This window comes from Bubalus kerabau, chromosome 8 (genome assembly GCF_029407905.1).
Source record: "Bubalus kerabau isolate K-KA32 ecotype Philippines breed swamp buffalo chromosome 8, PCC_UOA_SB_1v2, whole genome shotgun sequence".
Taxonomy (NCBI): Eukaryota; Metazoa; Chordata; class Mammalia; order Artiodactyla; family Bovidae; genus Bubalus; species Bubalus kerabau.
Genome location: NC_073631.1, coordinates 70,321,314 through 70,344,287, shown reverse-complemented (window position 1 = coordinate 70,344,287; position 22,974 = coordinate 70,321,314). Strand labels below are relative to the sequence as shown.

The following is a 22,974-nucleotide window of genomic DNA, read 5'->3' as shown; positions in this document are numbered from 1 at the left end:
CCTCCTCCCCTCCTCTCCTTTACTTTTCCCAGAACCAGAGAGTTTCTACATCTAAGATGAACCTTGGAAACAAAACCCCATGCAACTGCCTCATGCAGAAACACCCATCACCCACAGATGCAATAAACCTATCTGTCCAATTGAGTGAATCCTCTTTAACCTCTGATTCTCCAGAATCTTCCCTCCCATCCAATACTGAAGAGACCCACAACTTTGACAGAATTGTGTACAGAAGTATACCGAGTCACAAACTGGTTCACACTCCAAATTCTGACCTGGGGAAAGTAAACAATCTCCCCTCCCCTAAAACTGAGGTGGAGATAAACCTGGGTTAGAGCTGGATGTAGCTCCTTCTCCATTCCTTCCTGTGGCCCTCAGCACCTTGCTTCCAAGATATGTGATCATTTGTGTGGCTGAACTGTACGCCATTCAGTTTGTATGAATAATTAGGGATATAATTCCACCCACTGGTCCCATGCAAAAGGTCTCGCCCAGACAGTAATAAATGCCAACTGTTTTCATAAGTCTGGATTGCTTGAGTCAGCAGTAGACTAGCAGAACAAAGTGTGGAACATTTCACCCAAACTTCAAGGCAGAAAGCAGCCCAGTCAGGACACTCACCCTGTTGGCTCCTCCTTCCTGGACAGACACTGCCAGAAAATTACGTTTTCATAATCTGAAACTATAAAGCTATTTCTAGAGGTTCACTGTTCACACTAAGTTATTTCTAAAGCAGATATAAGGTTCAAATGAAGAACTCTCCATGGGAAACCAGAGTCCAATCAATACTTACAAGTCATGTTTTTGCTGACAATGTAAGGTCCATGTTCCACAAAGAGACCAAACATGGATGAGCCTCCTGGCCCACCTTGCAGCCAAAGGACGACTGGCGCATTCTGTGGCTCTATCTAGAAAGGACAAAGAACCCAGTGAATACACAGAGTGCTAAGGCTTCAGAAAATACCCAAGCAAACTCACCTAAATCCTCTATCTTTCACAGCCTTGACTAAGTCTCATCAAACCTTCCCCATGACCACTCTCTACAGAAGTAAAGCACTGGCATTTCTTGTTTAGAATTAGTATTTATTTCATATGCTGGTATCTATCTTGTGCAGTTAAGTCTTTTCTCTCCAATAGCCAGAATACCCAGGAATGATCAAAGATTTGCCTTTGTATATCCTCAGGAGTGGCAGCCATGAAGAGCTACCCCACATCCAAGGTCAGGAGCAGCAGCTGCGCTTTGCTGGAGCAGCCGTGAAGAGATACCCCACGTCCAAGATAAGAGAAAACCAAGTAAGATGGTAGGCGCTGAGAGAGGGCATCAGAGGGCAGACAGACTGAAACCACAATCACAGACAACTAGCCAATCTGATCACATGGACCACAGCCTTGTCTAACTCAATGAAACTAAGCCATGCTGTGTGGGGCCACCCAAGACGGGTGGGTCATGGTGGAGAGGTATGACAGAATGTGGTCCACTGGAGAAGGGAATGGCAAACCACTTCAGTATTCTTGGAACCCCATGAACAGTATGAAAAGGCAAAATGATAGGATACTGAAAGGGGAACTCCTCGGGTCGATAGGTGCCCAATATGCTACTGGAGATCAGTGGAGAAATAACTCCAGAAAGAATGAAGGGATGGAGCCAAAGCAAAAACAACACCCAGTTGTGGATGTGACTGGTGATAGAAGCAAGGTCCAATGCTGTAAAGAGCAATATTGCATAGGGTCCTGGAATGTTAGGTCCATGAATCAAGGCAAATTGGAAGTGGTCAAACAGGAGATGGCAAGAGTGAACATCGACTGTTACTCTTTTAGGAATCAGAGAACTAAAATGAACTGGAATGGGTGAATTTAACTCATATGACCATTATATCTACTACTGTGGGCAAGAATCCCTTAAAAGAAATGGAGTAGTCATCATAGTCAACAAAAGAGTCAGAAATGCAGTACTTGGATGCAATCTCAAAAACAACAGAATGATCTCTGTTCGTTTCCAAGGCAAACCATTCAATATCATGGTAATCCAAGTCTATGCCCCGACCAGTAACACTGAAGAAGCTGAAACTAAATGGTTCTGTGAAGACCTACAAGACCTTTTAGAACTAACACCCAAAAAAGATGTCCTTTTCATTATAGGGGACTGGAATGCAAAAGTAGGAAGTCAAGAAACACCTGGAATAACAGGCAAATCTGGCCTTGGAGTACAGAATGAAGCAGGGCAAAGGCTAATAGAGTTTTGCCAAGAGAACCCACTGGTCATAGCAGACACTCTCTTCCAACAACACAAGAGAAGCCTCTACACATGGACATCACCAGATGGTCAACACCAAAATCAGATTGATTATATTCTTTGCAGCCAAAATGGAGAAGTTCTATACAGTCAGCAAAAACAAGACCAGGAGCTGACTGTGGCTCAGACCATGAACTCCTTATTGCCAAATTCAGACTTAAATAGAAGAAAGTAGGGAAAACCACTAGACCATTCAGGTATTACCTAAATCAAATCCCTTATGATTATACAGTGGAAGTGAGAAATAGATTTAAGGGACTAGATCTGATAGAGTGTCTGATGAACTATGGACGGAGGTTTGTGACATTGTACAGGAGACAGGGATCAAGACCATCCCCAAGAAAAAGAAATGCAAAAAAGCAAAATGGCTGTCTGAGGAGGCCTTACAAATAGCTGTGAAAAGAAGAGAAGTGAAAAGCAAAGGAGAGAAGGAAAGATATACCCATTTGAATGCAGAATTCCAAAGAATAGCAAGGAGAGATAAGAAGGCCTTCCTAGGCGATCAATGCAAAGAAACAGAGAGAAACAATAGAATGGGAAAGACTAGAGATCTCTTCAAGAAAATTAGAGATACCAAGGGAACATTTCATGCAAAGATGGACTCAATAAAGAATATAAATGGTATGGACCTAAAAGAGCAAAAGATATTAAGAAGAGATGGCAAGAATACACAGAAGAACTGTACAAAAAAGATCTTCATGACCCAGATAATCACGATGGTGTGATCACTCACCTAGAGCCAGACATCCTGGAATGTGAAGTCAAGTGGCCCTTAGGAAACATCACTACAAACAAAGCTAGTGTAGGTGATGGAATTCCAGTTGAGCTATTTCAAATTCTGAAAGATGATGCTGTGAAAGTGCTGCACTCAATACATCAGCAAATTTGGAAAACTCGGTAGTGCCCACAGGACTGGAAAAGGTCAGTTTTCATTCCAATCCCAAAGAAAGGCAATGCCAAAGAATGCTCAAACTACCACACAATTGCACTCATCTCACAAGCTAGTAAAGTAATGTTCAAAATTTTCCAAGCCAGGCTTCAACAATACATGAACTGTGAACTTCCAGATGTACAAGCTAGCTTTAGAAAAGGCAGAAGAACCAGAGATCAAATTGCCAACATCCGCTAGATCACCAAAAAAGGAAGAGAGTTCCAGAAAAACATCTATTTCTGCTTTATTGACTATGCTAAAGCCTTTGACTGTGTGGATCACAACAAACTATGGAAAATTCTGAAAGAGATGGAAATACCAGAGCACCTGACCTGCCTCTTGAGAAACCTGTATGCAGGTCAGGAAGCAACAGTTAGAACTGGACATGGAACAACAGACTGGTTCCAAATAGAAAAGGAGTACAGCAAGGCTGTATACTGTCACCCTGCTTATTTAACTTCTATGCAGAGTACATCATGAGAAACGTTGGGCTGGAAGAAGCACAAGCTGGAATTAAGATTGCAGGAGAAATATCAATAACCTCAGATATGCAGAGGACACCACCCTTGTGGCAGAAAGTGAAAAAGAACTAAAGGGCCTCTTGATGAAAGTGAAAGAGGAGAGTGAAAAGGTTGGCTTAAAGCTCAACATTCAGAAAACTAAGATTATGGCATCCCGCCCCATCAATTCATGGCAATTACATGGGGAAACAGTGACTTTACTTTGGGGGGCTCCAAAATCACTGCAGATGGTGACTGCAGCCATGAAATTAAAAGACGCTTACTCCTTGGAAGGAAAGTTATGACCAACCTAGACAGCATGTGAATAAACAGAGACATTACTTTGTCAACAAAGGTCCGTCTAGTCAAGGCTATGGTTTTTCCAGTAGTCGTGTATGGATGTTAGAGTTGAATTACAAAGAAAGCTGAGTGCTGAAGAATTCATGCTTTTTAACTGTGGTGTTGGAGAGCACTCTTGAGAGTCCCTTGGACTGCAAGGAGATACAACCAGTCCATCCTAAAGGAGATCAGTCCTGGGTGTTCTTTGGAAGGACTGATGTTAAAGCTGAAACTTCAATACTTTGGCCCCCTGATGCGAAGAGCTGACTCATTTGAAAAGACCCTGATGCTGGGAAAGATTGAAGGCAGGAGGAGAAGGGGACGACAGAGGATGAGATGGTTGGATGGCATCACCACCTCAATGGACATGACTTTGGGTAAACTCCAGGAGTTGGTGATGGACAGGGAGGCCTGGTGTGCTGTGGTTCATTGGGTCGCACAGAGTCAGACACAACTGAGCGACTGAACTGAACTGAACTGAATTGATACCCAGCATACTGCCCAGTGGTGGTGGTGGTGGTTTAGTCACTAAGTCGTGTCTAACTCTTTCCGACCCTCTGGACTGTAGGCTGCCAGGTTCTTCTGTCGATGGGGATTCTCCAGGCAAGAATAATGGAGTGGGTTGCCATTTTCTTCTCCAGGGAATCTTCCTGACCCAGGCATCAAGTCTGCATCTCTTGCATTTCCTGGCTTGGCAGGCAGATTCTTTACCACTGAGCCACCTGGGAAGCCCTGGGCCATATGGCCTAGGGCATAGTTTTGTATATATATTTAGGGCTTCCCTGGTGTCTCAAGCAGTAAAGAATCCGCCTGCAACGTGGGAGGCCTGGGTTCAATCCGTGGGTTGGGCAGATCCCCTGGAAAAGGAAATGGCAACCCACTCCAGTATTCTTGTCTAAGGAATCCCCATGGACATAGGAGCCTGACAAGCTACAGTTTATGGGGTCGCAAAGAGTCGACTTAGCACAGCACAGTGTACATACATTTAAGCTCTTTAAGCCTTCTGGGGACTCTTCCATTTGACCAAATATTCCCAAAGAGTCATAACAAAGAATCCACCCTCCTCAGTGACAATCAGCTCCCTTCACCGAGAGTCCGAACTGACTTTCTAATTTTATTTACAGAGAAGGTGTTCACTAACTTCATTCATTCGATGAACTGAGAAGCAGCAGGCAGGACCTGAGTCATATAGTCCATGCAAATGATAGCAACAAAACCCCAGAGAAGGTGCAGATTTATTTAAGAGATATGGCCAATGTAAATAAGGAAAGGCCACTGGCAGGGTGGGATGCTGGCAATGAGTTACTGGCAGTGGTCAACACCACCACCCTCAGTGACAGAGGTGTCTTTACTTCTTTCACTCAGCACCTTGTAGGGGTTGGCACTATGCTAAGAGAAGATCCTGGCAGAGCAGTGAGTGAAAAAGACAACTCCTTGCCCTCCTGAAGCTTACATTTCATGAAAAATACAGACAGTAAGTAAGTGAATAAACATAATGATTAAAGAGTGTGGAGATGAAATAGTGTTAGTATTAGTCACTCAGTTGTGTCTCACTCTTTGTGACTGCATGGATTATAGCCTCCCAGGCTCCTCTGTCCATGGAATTCTCCAAACGAGAATACTGGAGCAGGCTGCCATTCCCTTCGCCAGGGGATCTTCCTGACCCACAGATCGAACCCGGTTCTCCTGCATTGCAGGCAGATTCTTTACTATCTAAGCCATCAAGAAGAGGAAATAAGGGTGATATCAAGACAGTGAGTGAGGGCTGACAAAGAGGTACTTCCTTTGGACACACAATCAGGGAAGTTCTCAGTGAGATCCTAAGAGCACAGCTGAGACTTGGGAGCCAAGAAGGATTCAGCCACAAGGAGAGCCAGGAAATGATGCTGTAGATGGAAGAAAATGATAGAGAAGTCTTCAAGCCAAAGAAGAACCAAGTGGGAGAGCAGTGAGTATAGATGGCCTGGCCCTACATGAATCCTCGGGAGCAGTCTGAAAGAAGGCCCACTTGGTCTCCACAAGGCCAAGGCAGGATGTGACTGTGAGCCCTCACGTGATGTCATGGCTCATTTGATGTGTGATCAGTCATGTTTGGCCAGAAAGGATCCTACTGCTTCAGCCCAGAATGAAATCCTGCAACTCCTTCCTTAGCCCAGTCACACGGAGACATGTCACTTTTGCATTAGGAGTGGACTGGCGCATCTACCTGGATGATGTGAGAAGGCGGTAGGCAGAAGGCAAGAGAAACTCAAGGGGAGGGTGATCTGTGACCCACAGCCAAGAACCTGGAAGAAGAGCTGAGCTTGCAGGGTTCTAACCATGAGGAGAGCGGGGACAGAGAAATTTCAAAATCTACAGAGTCTTTGGGAGCTTTGGGAAGAGGCCAAGGGAGCAGGAATGGTCAGAACAGCCATGGGCTGGAGAGGAGCCTCCCTCGGAGGGGCCACCTGGGACCGAGTCTCCAGCGTTAAGGCATTAAATGAGATAACATTTACCAAGCCCTTGCAGCAAAACCTAATGCATGATAAAAGGACATTAAGCACGAATGATTAGTAAGGAAACAGGTAGAAAAGGTAGGAGCCCAGAGGCAAACTGGGCACTCGGGTCAGCAGGGCTGTAGTTCTAAGAGTCAGCAGAGTGTAACAGATAAAGTCTGTGAGCTCTTCTCTCAAACTGGATTACAATCTGGGCTTTACTATCCACTAGCTGGGTGACTTTAGGTATGTTGGCTAAGCTCCTTGGGCCTCAGTTTCCCCACCTATGAAATGGGGATCAATCATGGTACGTATGCCACGTGGTGGCTGGGAGGACTAAATCCATTAATTTTCACAATGCCTAGTAAGTGGCATATAGTACATGTTCTTCAATGTTAGCTACTGCTGTAAGAAAGAAATACCAGGAATTTATAAGACAGTTTTCATGTAAACCATTTATTAATGGGAGAATAAGAAAAGTGGATTGCTTGCTGTTGTTTGCTCCTTTGGCCATCTTACCTGGTAAGTTTTTCACTAGTTAGTTCTCTTGACTAAAGTGTTGAAAATGTCCATAGAGAATTCAAGAGCAGCAGAAACTTATAAGCTAAAGCAAAAACAAATTAAAATCAAAGCCGGCCTTGTAAAACCACTGCGGGAGAGCAGTGTGGCCCAGGAATGGGTAGCCAAACAGGTGCTGGTTCTACTTGGCCACGTAATAGCTGTGTAATCCTGCCCTCAAATTCTTCCAGCCCTCTGCTTCCTCATCCATCAGAAGGTGATAATGCCCACCTCACAGGCTTGCCTGAGGACCCTGATGAGAAGATGTATCACGAAATGATATTGTCAACTCTGCTGTGCTGAATAAATGTAACTAGCTCTGCCCTAGCCTGCCTGGCCCCAACTGTGTGTTTTGTTTGAATAAGCGATTTTTTTTTTTTAATTTCCCCTCCAGTCCTCTATGGGATTAGCTAGTAGCTCAGATGGTAAAGAATCTGCCTGCAGTGCAGGAGGCCCTGGCTCCATCCCTGGGTCAGGAATATCCCCTGGAGAAGGGAATGGCAACCCATTCCAGTATTCTTACCTGGAGAATACCATGGACAGAGGAGCCTGGTGGGCTACAGTCCATGGGGGTCACAAAACACGACTTCTGATCCTCTAACTTGCTACTTAATACCACTCCCCAGGACCACCTTCAGCTTGTATTCACTCAGCAGTAGGAGAGTACAAGGAGTGGAGAGAGGATGGAATCTACATGGAAGTGGTTCCAGCCTCCAGTGTGTAAAATACTGTGAGTCCACCCATTCCTGTAGGCCTCCAGTCCCTCACTTCCTTCCTAATATGCATGCGTTTCTAGAAGCCCTGAAGAGCTACACACGAGCCAGTGGTTCTCAATCTTGACCACTCATTTAAAAAAAAACCAAAAAACATGGAAAGCTGTTTTTTTTTAAAAAAAACTACTGCTTAGGCTCAAATCCCAAAGATTCCAATTCAACTGGTCCGGAGTGAGACAGGCATCTGTTTGTTTTAAAAGCTCCCAGGTGGTTAAATGTGCAGGCAGGGCTGAGAAGCTGTGAGGGTGATGGAGAGTTTTGCCCTCTCGGATGCCCTGGGCCCTCTACTCTCCACTCCACCCTCCCCTGCTTTTCATGTCTCTTCCTGTGACCTGGCATAGTGATGGGACCTCCAGGCTCTCAGAAAAATAGGCTGACCCTGAGAGGCCACACTACAAAGTCAAGTCTGGTACCTCGGTGCCAAACATCTTTATTATGCAACTTTGAAGCACAGGACACTGCATTCTTGGAATGCTTAAATAATAAGAGATCTGCATACACACCTCCAACCTCAGCTGACCCTGCTCCTCAAATTTACTTTCCTGAAGGAGGTGAATGAGCTCAACAATCTTTGAAGAAGCTCATTTTTTTAAAAAAGAAAATTCTACGCAAACATTGTCTTACTCTGATGTGCCAACCAAACTGTGAAGTAAATATTGCCCTTATCTGGAATGAAAGGCAAAAATCAGATGCTAGAAAAGAAAGGTTCATGTGTTCAATGCAAAAAGTCCAAGAGTCAGTTATCCCACAGCTTTCAGACTTTTTTACTATGATATGACATCACAAGGCTCCCCAGGTGGCTCAGTGGTAAAAAATCCAACTGCAATGCAGGAGATGTCAGAGAGGTGGGTTCAATCCCTGGGTCAGGAAGATCCCTTGCAGGAGGGCATGGCAACTCACTCCAGTATTCTTGCCTGGAGAATCCTATGGACAGAGGAGCCTGGTGGGCTACAGTCCATGAGGTTGCAAACAGTCAGACACGACTGAAGTGACTGAACACGCACACACACATGCATGACATCACATCATGACATACACAGTAATTATGTCAGTAATAATGACATAAAGTTATGCCATAGACATTATTATTATTATTATGTTCAAGAAGACACTGAGACACAGAGAAGTTAAGTAATTTGCCCAAGGCCACACAGCTATAAAATAGCATAATTAGAATTCAGACCCTGGCAGTCTAACTCCTTAGGTGATATATTTAGCTCTCAATTGTGGGAACGAAGCCCTTCTCCCACCCCCTACCCCCATTTAGGAAAGAATAAAAGTAAATGATCTTAGTTTTCTGAATGTTGAGCTTTAAGCCAACTTTTTCACTCTCCTCTTGAGTGAACTCCGGGAGTTGGTGATAGACAGGGAGGCCTGGCGTGCTGCAGTTCATGGGGTCACAAAGAGTCGGACATGACTGAGCGACTGAACTGAACTGAACTGAACTGAAAAGTAAATGAAGACACCCTGAATAAAACTGCAAAACTCAGACTCGAATGAAGAAAGAAGCAACTGTTTTACTCCATTTATAGATTTAGGAAATGAAGGACTTTTAAAGTACTTATTATTCTGAAACTATAAAGAATGTATGAAACTAGAGAGTGTGTTTATTTTTGTCAAAAATTTAAAAAATTTTACTTAAAGTTTTTCATATCATAAAGAAAATACTTATTCTTACTTTTTTTCAAAGAGGGTATAAAAAATCCCCCTTGCCCCACCAATCCTATTCCCTACAGATGATCATTGGAGTATTTAGTCTTTCAGATTTTTCTCTATACCATTCCCCACCTCCTCACACATACATATGCACGTATCTCATAGATGTTACATGTTATGTACATAAGTACCTTTTTTCCCCCCAAAACTAGTCTTACATGACTTAGCAACTGAACAAAAACAGCAATATATAATATTCTATATTTGCTGCATTCACTTAACAGCATGTTGTGGAAATCTCTTCATATATCAGTACATATCATCATCTGGCTGAATAGTCTGACACCCTGAATTTGCCATGAAGTATTAATTCATTTAACATAGAACATCAACAGGTATTATTCTAGGGCTGGGGATGCAGGCCAGCTCCCACTCATGGACAGGAAGGATAGTTAATGAAGAACATGGACTGTGGCACCAGACTGCCAGGGTCTGAGTTCTAATTATGCTATTATATAGCTGTGTGACCTTGGGCAAGTTACTTAACTTCTCTGTGTCTCAGTGTCTTCTGCTTGAACATAAGCAGAACATAATAATAATATAAGCTTGAACATAATAATAAGCTTGAACATAATAATAAGGTCTATTGTACAGGACTGTTGTGCAGATTCGGAGTTAATATATGCCCAGCACTTGAACAGTACCTAGAGTATCTACTTAAGTGTTAGCTCTGGCTACTTTTCTGGTAAAGTGGGAAGACAGGTAATAAATAAGTAATTAAAGAAATGGGTAATATAAAAGGACAACAGGAAGATGTTAGACTGAATACTTAAAGGCAGCCTCTGGTGATGGGCTAACATTTGAAATGTGAATAATACCTTACAAAAAAGCATTTATATATTTAATTAAAAAGAAAAATATCTACCAATGACATATAGATCAGAGTAGTGTAGCAAGAACTGACGATCAAAAATAAGGGACAAGGAAATTTTAAATAAAAAAGAAGGGACAAAAGAATCCTAAATATTTACGTGAGAAGTCTCTTTAACAATAGAATCACAAATTGCCCTCTTCTTCGTGAACAGGAAATTATGGCTTTGCCTCAGAAGCCCTTTCAATTCTTCTGGTGACCCCTGGTGGCCAATTCATGAACTTGGACACTCTTTCCTCAGGGTTTGTTGCTAAAGGAAGAGCCCAGGAGGTAGTTCAGCAATTAATTTTTAGATCTCTACTGAAGAAAATTTCACAATCTCTCACATTAGCGCATTCAATTATTCATTCACTATGATGGTGAAAAAATACCCTAGGTCTTAACAGATTGTCATTTGAAGTATTAAAACTCATTTATTTAACATTCTGTACCTAAAGAGATTCTTCAAAAATACCCTGCTTCTTCCTCCTTGCTTCTAAGTGAGCATCAGTTCAGTTCAGTTCAGTCGCTCAGTTGTGTCCAACTCTTTGCAACCCCATGAATCGCAGCATGCCAGGCCCCTCTGTCCATCACCAACTTCCGGAGTCCACCCAAACCCATGTCCAACGAGTCGGTGATGCCATCCAACCATCTCATCCTCTGTCGTCCCCTTCTCCTCCTGCCCTCAATCTTTCCCAGCATCAGGGTCTTTTCAAGTGAGTCAGCTCTTCACATCAGGGGGCCAAAGTATTGGAGTTTCAGCTTCAACATCAGTCCTTCCAATGAACACCCAGGACTGATCTCCTTTAGGATGGAGTGATTGGATCTCCTTGCAGTCCAAGGGACTCTCAAGAGTCTTCTCCAACACCACAGTTCAAAAGCATAAATTCTTCAGCGCTCAGCTTTCTTCACAGTCCAACTCTCAAAGTGAGCATAGAGGACTCTATATGGAAACACTAATGAAATGAAACCCTCCTGCCCTACTGCTTCCCACATGAGTAGCATCCTCTTATACTTCGAGTCTTCCTTTTAACCCTGTTCCCCAACAAACCATACCCATCTTTCACTCCATCCTCCCGGGCCCTCCTCTACATCATGTGGTAGATAACCTTCTAAACTTACAAATTATTGAAGCAGTACGTTCATACATTGGGGCCGGGGATGCAGTAAACACTTGCAGATTTCAGTACTATATTGTAGACAGAGGACTCATTGGAGTAACCCTAGGGAATCTTAGGTACCCAATAAGTATTGGAGCAATCTGCCAATGCCGAGGCCTGGGGACATACTCTAGGCACTCCCTCTCTCCAGCCCCACAAAGGAACACCACACTCTGTAAGAGAAAACAGCAACCTAACCACTATAGACCCAAACCAATGGTACCGCTTAAAATAGGAAGTACAATTAGTAAATTAATTAAGGCTCCCTTCACACTTCTACATGCAGAGGCTGATCATTTGCTTGGTTTAAGTAATGTGTTCTGTTGTAATTGAAATCATTAGTACCCCATGTAACTGTCTTCAAAATTCCCCCAAGTAGGTTTGAATGGACTCCCATTTTGCCACACAGGTCCCAGTTCAGCTGATATTTCAGCTGCAACACTAATGATACTAATGAAGGCAGAGGTTTTTTATTTAAAGCAATTGGTTTTGTGACTAGAACTGTTAACTAGATACTTAATAACATTTTAATTATACACACATATTCCCAACACATAAAACAACTTACTTAAGACATTCAGTGCTTTTCAGGGGAATTTTACTCACAGTGGTTCATTTTGAACACTCTCTAAAAACTTCCTATACTATGATAGTTGCCACTGTACCATCATATGGACAATTAACTTTTTATAACTTTTTTCCATTCTGAAGCCTCCTCATATCACTTCCAAGTTCCCACTGACTCGCATCAAGCTTTGAATTGTCTCATTCATTTGAGCCAACTCACACCCACTACAATCTTTTTTACTTTTCTCCTTCCTAACCTTTCTACCTGGCTGTTATTTCTTCATGAGAAAGTTCTGGCTTCTCTGTTCATGCCTTCTTCCAAAACGCTGGACGTTAGAAGAATGGGGGAAGGGTGTTGGAGAAAAGGACTGACTTTCCTTTCTTGATGCACAGAAAAAAACAGCTGAAAAAGTTTACTTGTTTTTCCAATTAAAATTTCATTTCTCAAAGGCAATGAGGCATATCAAGGTTTCTGCAGAGCCTAAGCATACCTATGGATGGGATGTTCCATAATTTATCATTTTTAGCTACTTTCTTTTTGATTTGTCTCACTCACCTACCTTCTATTTTCCCAGATCCCTGATGCTACCAGTACATAGCCAAGAGAAGATAAACAGTGAATGTTTAAAGAAGACAAATGTCTGTGACCTCCACATCTTTACTGTATTATCGGTGTATTTGTAGCCATCAGTGGTAGACATATTTTAAGAGATTTGTCCAAATCACATCCCCTTCTCTAAGTCCATTCACCAATGGAAGCAGCCCATTAGCCATGTTAATTACCACATGACCCAGCACCTTCAGTCTTAGCTCATAGGACCAAGAAAGAAAACCTGACCCAAACTGGGCCAATCACACTCTGCCCCCAGGAGAAGTGCTAGTTAATCTCTGTTTACTGCATGGTCCAAGGACAGATAAACTAGGAAACTGTAGGGTAGCCATCTTCTATTAAATGCCTGTAGAAGCAAAGCAAGCTGATCTGCAATGAAGCATAAATGAGTAATTCACTGGTCTTAGCCGAATAAGATTGAGACAGAAAGACCAGCTGCTGTGGATCCTGACAACTTTTCCATAACCACGTAGTAAATTTTAACTCTTAAATTTTTCTGTTTTTCAAATATTTTTTTTTTAACTTGAAAACACTGACCTTCAATACCGTTACAAGTCCTAGTGTTTGCTCCGGCCTCCATTAGCCATGTTCATCCAGTGCAGGACAAGTGTGGGGATATAATACCAGAGGGTCCTCTTCCCCACTGAGCCACTTCCTTGGTGTTGGCCAAATGCCAGCGTGTTGAGTAGGCTTCCTGTGTCCATATTTTAATGTAAACGGATATTCATTATAATGGAAGGATAAATATGTAAAGAGAACCATAAATATGTAAAGAGAACTCTAAAGGGTATCTGGGCTGAGGGACGAACTCATAAGGTGAGGTGTGGCCCTTCCAAGGCCACGGTCCAGATCTTGTTGGAGAAGCTATGGTTCCAGCCCTTTAAGGGGCTGAGAAATTCACTGAGGTGCCCAGGCAAAGCAGGCCAACAACTCCTGGGCAAGTCGGAAAGGCCTGCAGAACAGCAGGCTGTGGCTGGCAGGGGCCAGGAATGCAGAGGAAGTCAGGATGTTGGGAGGCTGTTTGCTTGAAGGGCACGGACAACCAGAAGTGCATGGTGTCCCTGCCAGGAAGGCTGCTGGAAGTGACCCTCTGGGAGGCAGGTGGTCCAGGCTGATGAGAGGATGCCAGAGAAAGTAAAAAGCCTAGGCTGTAGGAAGCCTGCTCACTGGTGAGACCTGTCTGTGAGGGCCACAGACAGGTGGTCACTGGGATGGAGTCCAGTCTATAAACTTGCTGAGGGTCTTCGTGGTCTGGGTGCCCAGCTAAGGCAGAGCACCACTGATTGTCCCTCCACATACACTGCTGACAGACTGGGCAGCAGGGCCAAGAGAAAGCAAAACGCAGAACAAGGGACCAAGAAGAGAAGTCAACTTCCTCCTGCAATGTCCCTCCAGCACCCTCTACTGACAAAGCTAAAAATCATGTTCGCTGAAAATTCAATACTTGTTAAGTTGGTCAGATATCATTTGAGCACAGGGAGTATGAGAAAATATGTCTGGAGATTACACTAGAGAAAGTACCCTGACCTTTAGTTCTCTCTTTCCAAATTCAAGTGAACTGACTGGCTGCACTGGAATCACTGTGGAACTTGTTAGAAACACTGATCCCTGGGCCCTCTCCAGACCAAACAAATCAGATCTCTGCTGGGAGGCGTCACATACTGAGCTGGAGGATCTGTCATATTTGTAAAGCTCCCAAGTTATGTCTGATGCGCAGTCCCAAGTTTGGCAGCTACTGCTCTGTGCCACTCTGTTACTGAAGCAGTCTAAACATCCAGAGGAGGAAGTGAACTGAGTGTATGCGAAGGCCCTGTGTCTGCACTCCCAGGGTCGGCTGTCTGCTGGCTTCCAGGGACCTTTGGGGACCTGCTCTCCTGCTGCCAGAGAGAATGTCTTTTGCTTTGGCCACAAGCATCAGAGTGGCTCATTGCCTCTGAACTGCAATGTGGATGCGTGGACCGTGTTCACCTAATCCCCCCCACTTGTGCTTTTCCTGGCATCCGGGTAAGCAGGGTCAGCACCTGCGGGACCCTGAGAGGGAGGGAGCATCTCAAATGTTGCCTCCAGGCACCTCCCATGCCTCACCCTATCCCAGCCTTGCTGACTCCTCAATATGATACTGACCTTTCTCCATCACCAGATAGTCAGATTCCAGGAACCCCAGTTATTCTTCTTGGCCTGAGGAACGAGGTAGGGACCCAAGTAAAGGGTGCTTAGCATGTATGTGCGCTCAGTCACTAATTCATGTCTGACTCTTTGCAATCCCATGGACTATAGGCCTCTGTCCACGGGATTCTCCAGACAAGAATACTGGAGTGGGTTTCCATTTCCTACTCCAGGGGACCTTCCCAACCCAGGGATTGAACCCGTGTGTCCTGCCTTTCCTACAGTGCAGGTGGATTCTTCATTGCTGAGCCACTGGGGCAGCCCAAAGGGGCTTAGACCCAACTCTAAACATCTCAGATGTTGACTCTATGGCAGGTGAATAATCTACAGGTTTTAGATAAATGCATCCCACAAATTACTCCTATATCTATAAGAAAAACTTAAATGCTGAATACTTTTTCTAATGAAAAGGATGCTAATTTCAAAAAATAATATATGATTTTTTACCTTCTTAAACATGAAAAATGCCAATTTCACTTTGCAGTTTCCTTTCCCAGTAACAATTAATCCACATTCTTGGCTGGCATCCGACTTCTTCCAATTTGGAATTGCTCCTTATCTCCTGCCTTCTTTAACCTCCCAAATTATGTCTGGTTTTGTTCTGTAGAGTATTTGTGTTAATACTAGGAAAAACTAGTAATGACAGTGATGATACTGATAATGAAATAATAATAGCAGCTCTACTTATTAGATATCAAACACCATTCTGAGACTTTATCATATTATCTCATTTTCTCAAAACCATTGTTCAGCAGGTATTTTGAGCCTCATTTTAAAATAAGGAAACCAATGCTCAGAGAAGTTAAGAACGTGCCTAAGGTCACATTTGGCATAAGGAGTGGAGCCAAGGTTTTATCCAAACCTGACTCAAGAGCCATACTTTTAACAATTGTAATTTATTGCCCTCCATGATTTGTTTTCTCACAATCAACCTGGGATGATCAACAGCAAATATTTCTCCAACAGAGATTTTCTTTTAAAATCTAATTCTGCCCAATTCTAGTTGGGAAACTTGGAGCTAATTATCTAATCTCTGCAATTCTCTTCCAACTGTAAAATGAAGATAGTAATTCCTTCCTCATGTGGTTTTCGTAAGGATTAAAGAAAAACGCACAATACTTATTAGCACATAGTCAACGTTCAATTAAGAGCAGCTATTAATTGTTACATCTTTACTGGTTTCATTGTACTTTTTATTCTATGAAAAATGACTGTTCATTTCTCATTTTGATTGTGTCCCCCAACTGCACACCAATTTCAAGTTCTGGAACCCATTATTCATTGATTTGTATATAATCAGAGGGGAGACTCACAGAAATAACAGGAAACACAATTAATTTGAGAAACAGCAGTCCAAAAAATTACCCAGGGGCTATTACAAGTGTGCCATCCTTCCTGGGTCTCTTATTTTCTCTACCTTCAATTTTCGTAAGGGGTCATTTCTCTCCTCATGATCACATCAGCTGTTCCCCTGTGACAGGCAACAAACTATTATTTCTGCCAAATGAAAGGAACTCTCTCCCATCTCAGTGACCACTGCTTCTCCTTGTCGCATGCTTTATCTCCTTCACCCAAAATGGCCTGGTCCATAATGTATAGCCTGACTGCTTCGACAGGAAAGGTTGCTTTGGGGCCTTGGAGACCTGGCTGTGTGTGTGGGCTCCCCTGAAGGAGGTCTTGGAACTGTCTATCCCAGCTGCCATGTGGTGATAACCTGTCAACAGAACTGTCTTTTCATCTCTGTGCCTCTCTCCTGAAGCACAGTCTATCACTTCCAATAGAACACCATGTTCTTAAGCATCTTTCATGCTGCAGTGGCCTCGGTTTCAAGTCTTCTGGGATCATCTTAGAATCTGTTTAGGGCTACAATTCTGGGCCCCCAGAGAACATAATCTGGGGGTGCATAGGCAGGTCTTCTTTAACTAAAGGGGGGCCCCAACAGTCCAGTTATTTTACTGCAAGAGGTTTCAGTCCGGCAACTAGGAGTGAGTATAAACCCTAAGCCCTTTTCCCTGACCAGCTTTACAGTCCCAGAGCATCACCAGTCTCCTTGATAAAGCTGTCCACCTGCTTAGAGGCAACCTAAAGAGGAAAAGACTGAGTCTTCGTTTTGTTTTTGTTTGATCATGTCCCTGTTTTCACAAATCTGGATCATTACCAAAAAAAAATTATGTCATGCAGAAATCAATGAGGAGCTCACTGGTATCATAACCAGTCACCAAAGCAGAAGAGAGAGTAAGAATCGGGTTTGGCAGGACTAGGGTGAGGGTGGAGAGACAGAGTGTATTGGATTTGGAGACCCGGCAGTGGCAGGATTAGGAGAGCTGACCCCAAAAGCTGCACTCACCTCCTCAGTCCCCCATTCTAGCCTTCATCCTAGGTAAGTGCATGGGATAATAGAACCACGTCCATCGAGGTTTGCCTGCTCTGGCTGTTTCTTTCTGGCAAAAGAAGTGTGGGTCACTTTGGGGTCAGGAACACTGAATCCAGGATAGTAGCCTGTAGGCTGAAACAATGATTTCTGAAGCATGGTCCACCTGCTAATCCTACAACTTGCTAGCCTCTCCTAGTTTATGAGTCAGAATCTCTGGGGAATTTGAAGATCATTCTTAAGTACAATAAAATAAAAGAACATATTGTGAATCACTAATCCAGGTAAATTTTTCAAGTATCCATTTTGCACAGAATAATGGCCTTCAAAGATGTACACATCCAAATCCCTAGAACATGTGAATATGTTAATTCTTAAGAAGAATAAGGTTGTAGATGGAATTAAGGTTGTCATTCAACTGACATTAAAATAGGGAGATATATCCCGGATTATCCAGGTGGGTCCAAAGTTATCCCAGGGTCCTTATATGAAGAGAGAGGCAAAATACAAGAGTAGGGAAGGTGATGAATAAGGAGTTGGCCAAAGAGATGCAATGTTCAAAGTATTCAGCTCACTGATACGGGCTGTAAAGACAGGAAAAGGAGCCATCGATTCAAAGAATGCCAGCAGCTCTAGAAACTGCAAAAGACAAGGAAACCGATTCTCCCCTGTAGCCTCCAGAAGGACCGCAGCCCTGCCAACAACTTGACTTTAGGCCAGTGAGACCTGTATTGGACTTCTGATCTCTAGATCTGTGAAATAATAAATCTGTGTTGTTTTAGTGACTAAATTTGTACAATGGCAATTGAAAACTCATACAACTGCTATTCATGATAATGCCTGCATTTGCATATTATACAGATAGATATGATATCACAAACCATACAGTATGGTTTCTGAAAGGCATAAAGTTTAAGAGACTTCTAAGAACACAAGGAAATTTCCCACCTGTCAAAAACAGGTCATCTTTCTAAGCTTAATTTATACCAACTCCTCAGTATCATTGTGCTGGATATTTGGATATTTTCTTGACCACTTCTGAAAATCCAGGCTCCACTTGGCTCCATGACATGGTAGGCAGACCTCAATGGGCCAGACTCCCTTGCCCTCTGGTTTTCAGTTGGGTTCCCCCAAGAGGGGTTCCAGCAGGAGTCTAGAGGACAGTCAAGTGCCAGCCTTGCACGTGTACACCCATGAGTTCAGTTTAATTCAGTCTCTCAGTCATGTCCAAATCTTTGTGACCCCATGGACTGCAGCACGCCAGGCTTCCCTTTCCATCACCAGCTCCTGGAACTTGCTCAAACTCATGTCCATCAAGTCAGTGATGCCATCCAACCATCTCATCCTCTGCCATCCCCTTCTCCTCCTGCCTTCAATCTTTCCCAGCATCAGGGTCTTTTCCAGTGAGTCAGTTCTTCACATCAGGTGGCCAAAGTATTTGAGCTTCAGCTTCAGCATCAGTCCTTCCAGTGAATATTCAGGACTGATTTCCTTTATGATTGACTGATTTGATCTCCTTGCAGTCCAAGAGACTCTCAAGAGTCTTTTCCAACACCACAGTTCAAAAGCATCAATTCTTAGGGGCTAACCCATGAAAGTGAGTCCTTAAATTTTGTGCTTTAGGAACCTTACTTGCCTCACCCAAGAGTACAATGAGGAAGAAATAAGGGGTCCAGGAGAGGCCTCCCAGAGTGGTGACAGCCTGAAAACTACTATGAGCCCCAGCCACGAAGAACCTGGAATTCCTCACCATTTCTTACATGCCTTCTCCACACCCCCCACACACCCACCTGATGAACAATCAGAGGCCATGGCTGAGAAAGCAGAAATGAAAAGTCAAGAAAACACAACCCCACAGTACCAAGAGAAGAAACTGTGTTTAAGCAATTTACGCAGTCATTACATATACAGTGCTGTTACATGCATATAATTTGCAAATTTTATGCAAAAATAAACACTACCCTCCACAGCGATAACTTTTTCTTTGTTTTCTCTGGCTTCTGAAGCAAACCCAATTTGGAAAATAAAAATAGAAAATTACCCTGTGGTGGGATAAGATTTATGTATTCATCTCAGTACCTCTTACAATAACCCCCAATAGTATCCATAAGCCTAAAGGGATTTGTCCATGCTGAAGCACTGTGTGACCTTGAGTTGAGCTAAATACAGCTGGTAAAGTACAAGGATATATGTCTGTATGAATGTGAGGTGAAGATACCCCTCCTTGGAAGCCATCCTGGGTCACCAGTCCTTCCCAGCCCTCCCCTAATGTCCCACAGAGTGAGTTCAGTTCTCTCTCCTTTGTGTCCCCACAAAGTTCTACACAGTAAGTGGGTACTGGATTCACAAAGGAGTATAAGAACAATAATCAGTACAGTAAAATCCATAGACAGAGCAGTAAAGGCCTGACTAAATGCAGACAGGCTTAGACATGCATTACCTGTGAACTTCAGGAATCTCCCCACTCCCTGTCCTTCCTTGCTCCCCACCACCCATCCCTGCCCCCAAATATTTTTAGAATAAAGCAACAAAAAGATAGGAAGAAGATCGTGGCAGGAAGAGGATAGCAGCACCGATACTGTGAATAAGGTTGCAAGGAATTTAAAAGTTGGACCTCCCCCAGTAACATTTGTTTCCTGCACATAAACAGGAAGACTACATGGAATCACTGGCACTTATTTTTAGGAAAAAAAAATCTAAAAGATTAAAAATAAAACAAAAACACCCTTGGGTTGATTGTAGACCGACGTTTCCACCCGGAGCACACAGTCAGCTCTTGAGCACCAGGGTCCTGTGCGGGCACTGCTGCAGGCCTACCTTTGCCGGAAAGAACCAGAAGAAAATGTTGCTGTTGTAAGTCTTATTCACGGTGATGTAGCCGGAATAGCTCGTCAAATTCCATCCTGGGAAAGGAGGTACCAAACTCAACTGTCTCCCTAGTGGGGGAAAAATGTATAAGGATTAGACAAAAAGTAAACGTAGCACTGGCCATCTCCATCTTGGCCAGACTTCTCCCAGGGGCCAGGTCTGGAATCAGTGATCAGAAGGGCTACAGGGATTGCCATAAAGGTGCTTACTGCCCTGGCCAGGTCCACATATTCAACATTCACCTTTTAGCCAAGAAGAAAGTCAGCTATCCTCAACTCCACTCTAAAGTTAAATCAAGGTGTCACATTGGGCCACCTGGAAGCCAGGGCAGGATAAAGTCACCTAATTCCAAACGGTGGGGGTGAGGGGTGCAAGAGAAATAACATAGTGAATGATCTCTGAGCCTAGGACAGGCCTGAGTTCTCCATACTCTTCTGATGGTGAGAGCAAAGGGCCTGACACTTCCACTAAGGGAAATGAAGTGAGGCGTGTGGGGAGTGGGGATAACTAGGCACGGCTAGGGAGGGTGGGGAGAGGCAGGCAGTGGGACTGGGGGTGATCGTAAGGCTACCCAGAGGGAGCCAAACAGGGCAGGGGAGAGATGTGAAAGGCACAGGTCCCGGTTTTCTTATGGCAGCGAAAGGACAGGGAGGGAGAAAGAGGTAACACTCACATAGCTGAGGCTGCCCAGGAGTAAACAAAACTGATAGCACTAATACTGCGAAGGCCGATATAACAAGGGTTTTATATTATGTGGTATAATTATTACCTCCACTTTACAGATGAGAAAGCTAAAAGCATGGAGGGGTTAAGTAACTTGCCCAAGGTCACACAGCTAGTAAAAGAGGGCTAAACCCAGCACTCAGGCTGCAGAGATAGCTCCTGCCCCTACCCTGCTACAAGGCATCTCAGCTAGAGAGTCAATCAGAAGGTGTAGGCAGCAGGGAGTGGAGGGGGAAGCAGTGAGTAAGAAAGGAGTGGAGAAGGGACAGTAAACAGGTAGGAAGCAGCGGGTGGTGGCAAAGTCTGGGTGAAGAGGAGACCTTTAGGGGGAACAAAGCAAGTGTCCCTGCTAAAAATGGATCATTCAAGAATAGCTACTTAAGTCTGGGACTTACTAAGTTGGAGACTGGTTAGTAGAGAGTAGATAAGGAAGCTCGATCCTATACACGTGCTACCAACTAGAGGTGCCTCCAGTGGGTTGCTGGAGCCCATGGGCCCTGGAATGCCGATTGACAGTGTCTCTTCCCAACTTGGTATTCAGTGACATCACTGTTAGCGTGTGTTAAGCCATGGTGTAAATGTGGATATTGATCTGCCCACCCTGGACTTCATATGAGGATCAAATGAAAGCATGCATGTGACCCCTGAGCACAGAGATGCACATAAAATTAGGGCTCGGGCAAAGAAAGGGGTGATTCTCATAAGCCCGTGGGCCACCCCAAGAATAGTCTAGAAGACTTTGCCTTTTTTGGACTCAGTGCAGTTGCCCCGGGAAAGATTAATTCAACCTCTTGATTCATAGAAGTTTGCAGACATGTTGGGCGTGGGGCATATGCTTAGTTGCCACTGGGTTTAGCGTTAGGTAGTGATTATAGATGGAGAAGGCAATGGCACCCCACTCCAGTACTCTTGCCAGGAAAATCCCATGGACGGAGGAGCCTGGTGGGCTGATGTTTATGGAGTCGCACAGAGTCGGACATGACTGAGCGACCTCACTTTCACTTTCTCTACCTCTTCCCCATTTTCTTCCCCATGAGATATATCCCTCCCAATCAAAAAAAAAAGGCAAAGACAAAAGAAAGATATTACAGAAAAGGGAGATGTTAGGGGAAAATAATGTGTACCTGCCCATTCCCATTCCCCCACCATTCCCTCTTCCTGTCTTTGCTTCCACTCTCATGTAGCCCAAAGAAAAATCAACTCTTTAAAACAATTCTTTTGGCCATTTTTTTGGAGATATAATTGACATACAACATGATACTGGTTTCAGATGTACAACATGATTGAATATTCATACACTACATGTTCTGTAAAGATCACCACAGTAAGTCTAGTTAACATCCATCACCCCCTACAGCTACAATTTTTATTCTTGTGATGAGACTTTTAAGATTTACTCTCTTAGCAACTTTCAAATATGCAAGACAGTTTATTAACTCTTCTTACTATGACGTACATCCACAGCCCACATCCTATCTTTTGAAGTTGGAAGTTTGTACCTAAAACCCTTTTGAAATATTTTTCACAAAACTATTAACCTTCTCAAAATCCAACAGAGACCCTTCCAAAAAAAGGAGAGTAGAGAACTGAAGACTGAGGGGTTGGGAATGAGTGAGAAGTGAATCCCAGAGGAGTAAATGGGCATTCAAGAAAGACAGAGAAAAATGAGAAAGGTCAGAGCAGAATGAGAAGAAGAGAAAACATAATAGAAAGGAGCAGGAGGGAATGGACTTCGGGAGATGGGTGATTGAATCAATTTATCTCTCTTGAGACCAGCCCTACACGAGGTCCGCTGGCCTGCTCTGAAGATGACTCACATGCTTACTCAGTCCTCTCTTTCTGACCCTTTCTGAGCATCTTAAAGTTCTATCTCTGTTGCCTTGAACTGACGGGGGTATATTTTCTACCTTCCTTTCTAGATCAGGGGCTATTGGAAAGCAGGGAATTTGCCTTGCTTACCTTTGTACCCCCAGGGACACAGCATGCTGGTTGAAACACTTAAGACATCCAATACATATTTGTTAATGAATAAATGTGAATTAACGAACTGAAACATGACACACTGGCAATGCACT

At 43.6% G+C, this 22,974-nt stretch overlaps 1 protein-coding gene across 1 annotated transcript in view; it reads right to left on the bottom strand.

Moving 5' to 3' along the window:
• Positions 1 to 22,974, bottom strand: part of CPVL (carboxypeptidase vitellogenic like) — a 128,128-nt gene that overhangs the window by 77,978 nt on the left and 27,176 nt on the right. Inside the window, exons 3-4 of the mRNA XM_055590504.1 lie at positions 20,126 to 20,244; positions 794 to 908 (exon numbers count right to left, since the gene is read on the bottom strand). Coding sequence (XP_055446479.1) covers positions 794 to 908; positions 20,126 to 20,244 — 234 coding nt within the window. The remainder of the gene's footprint in view (positions 1 to 793; positions 909 to 20,125; positions 20,245 to 22,974) is intronic.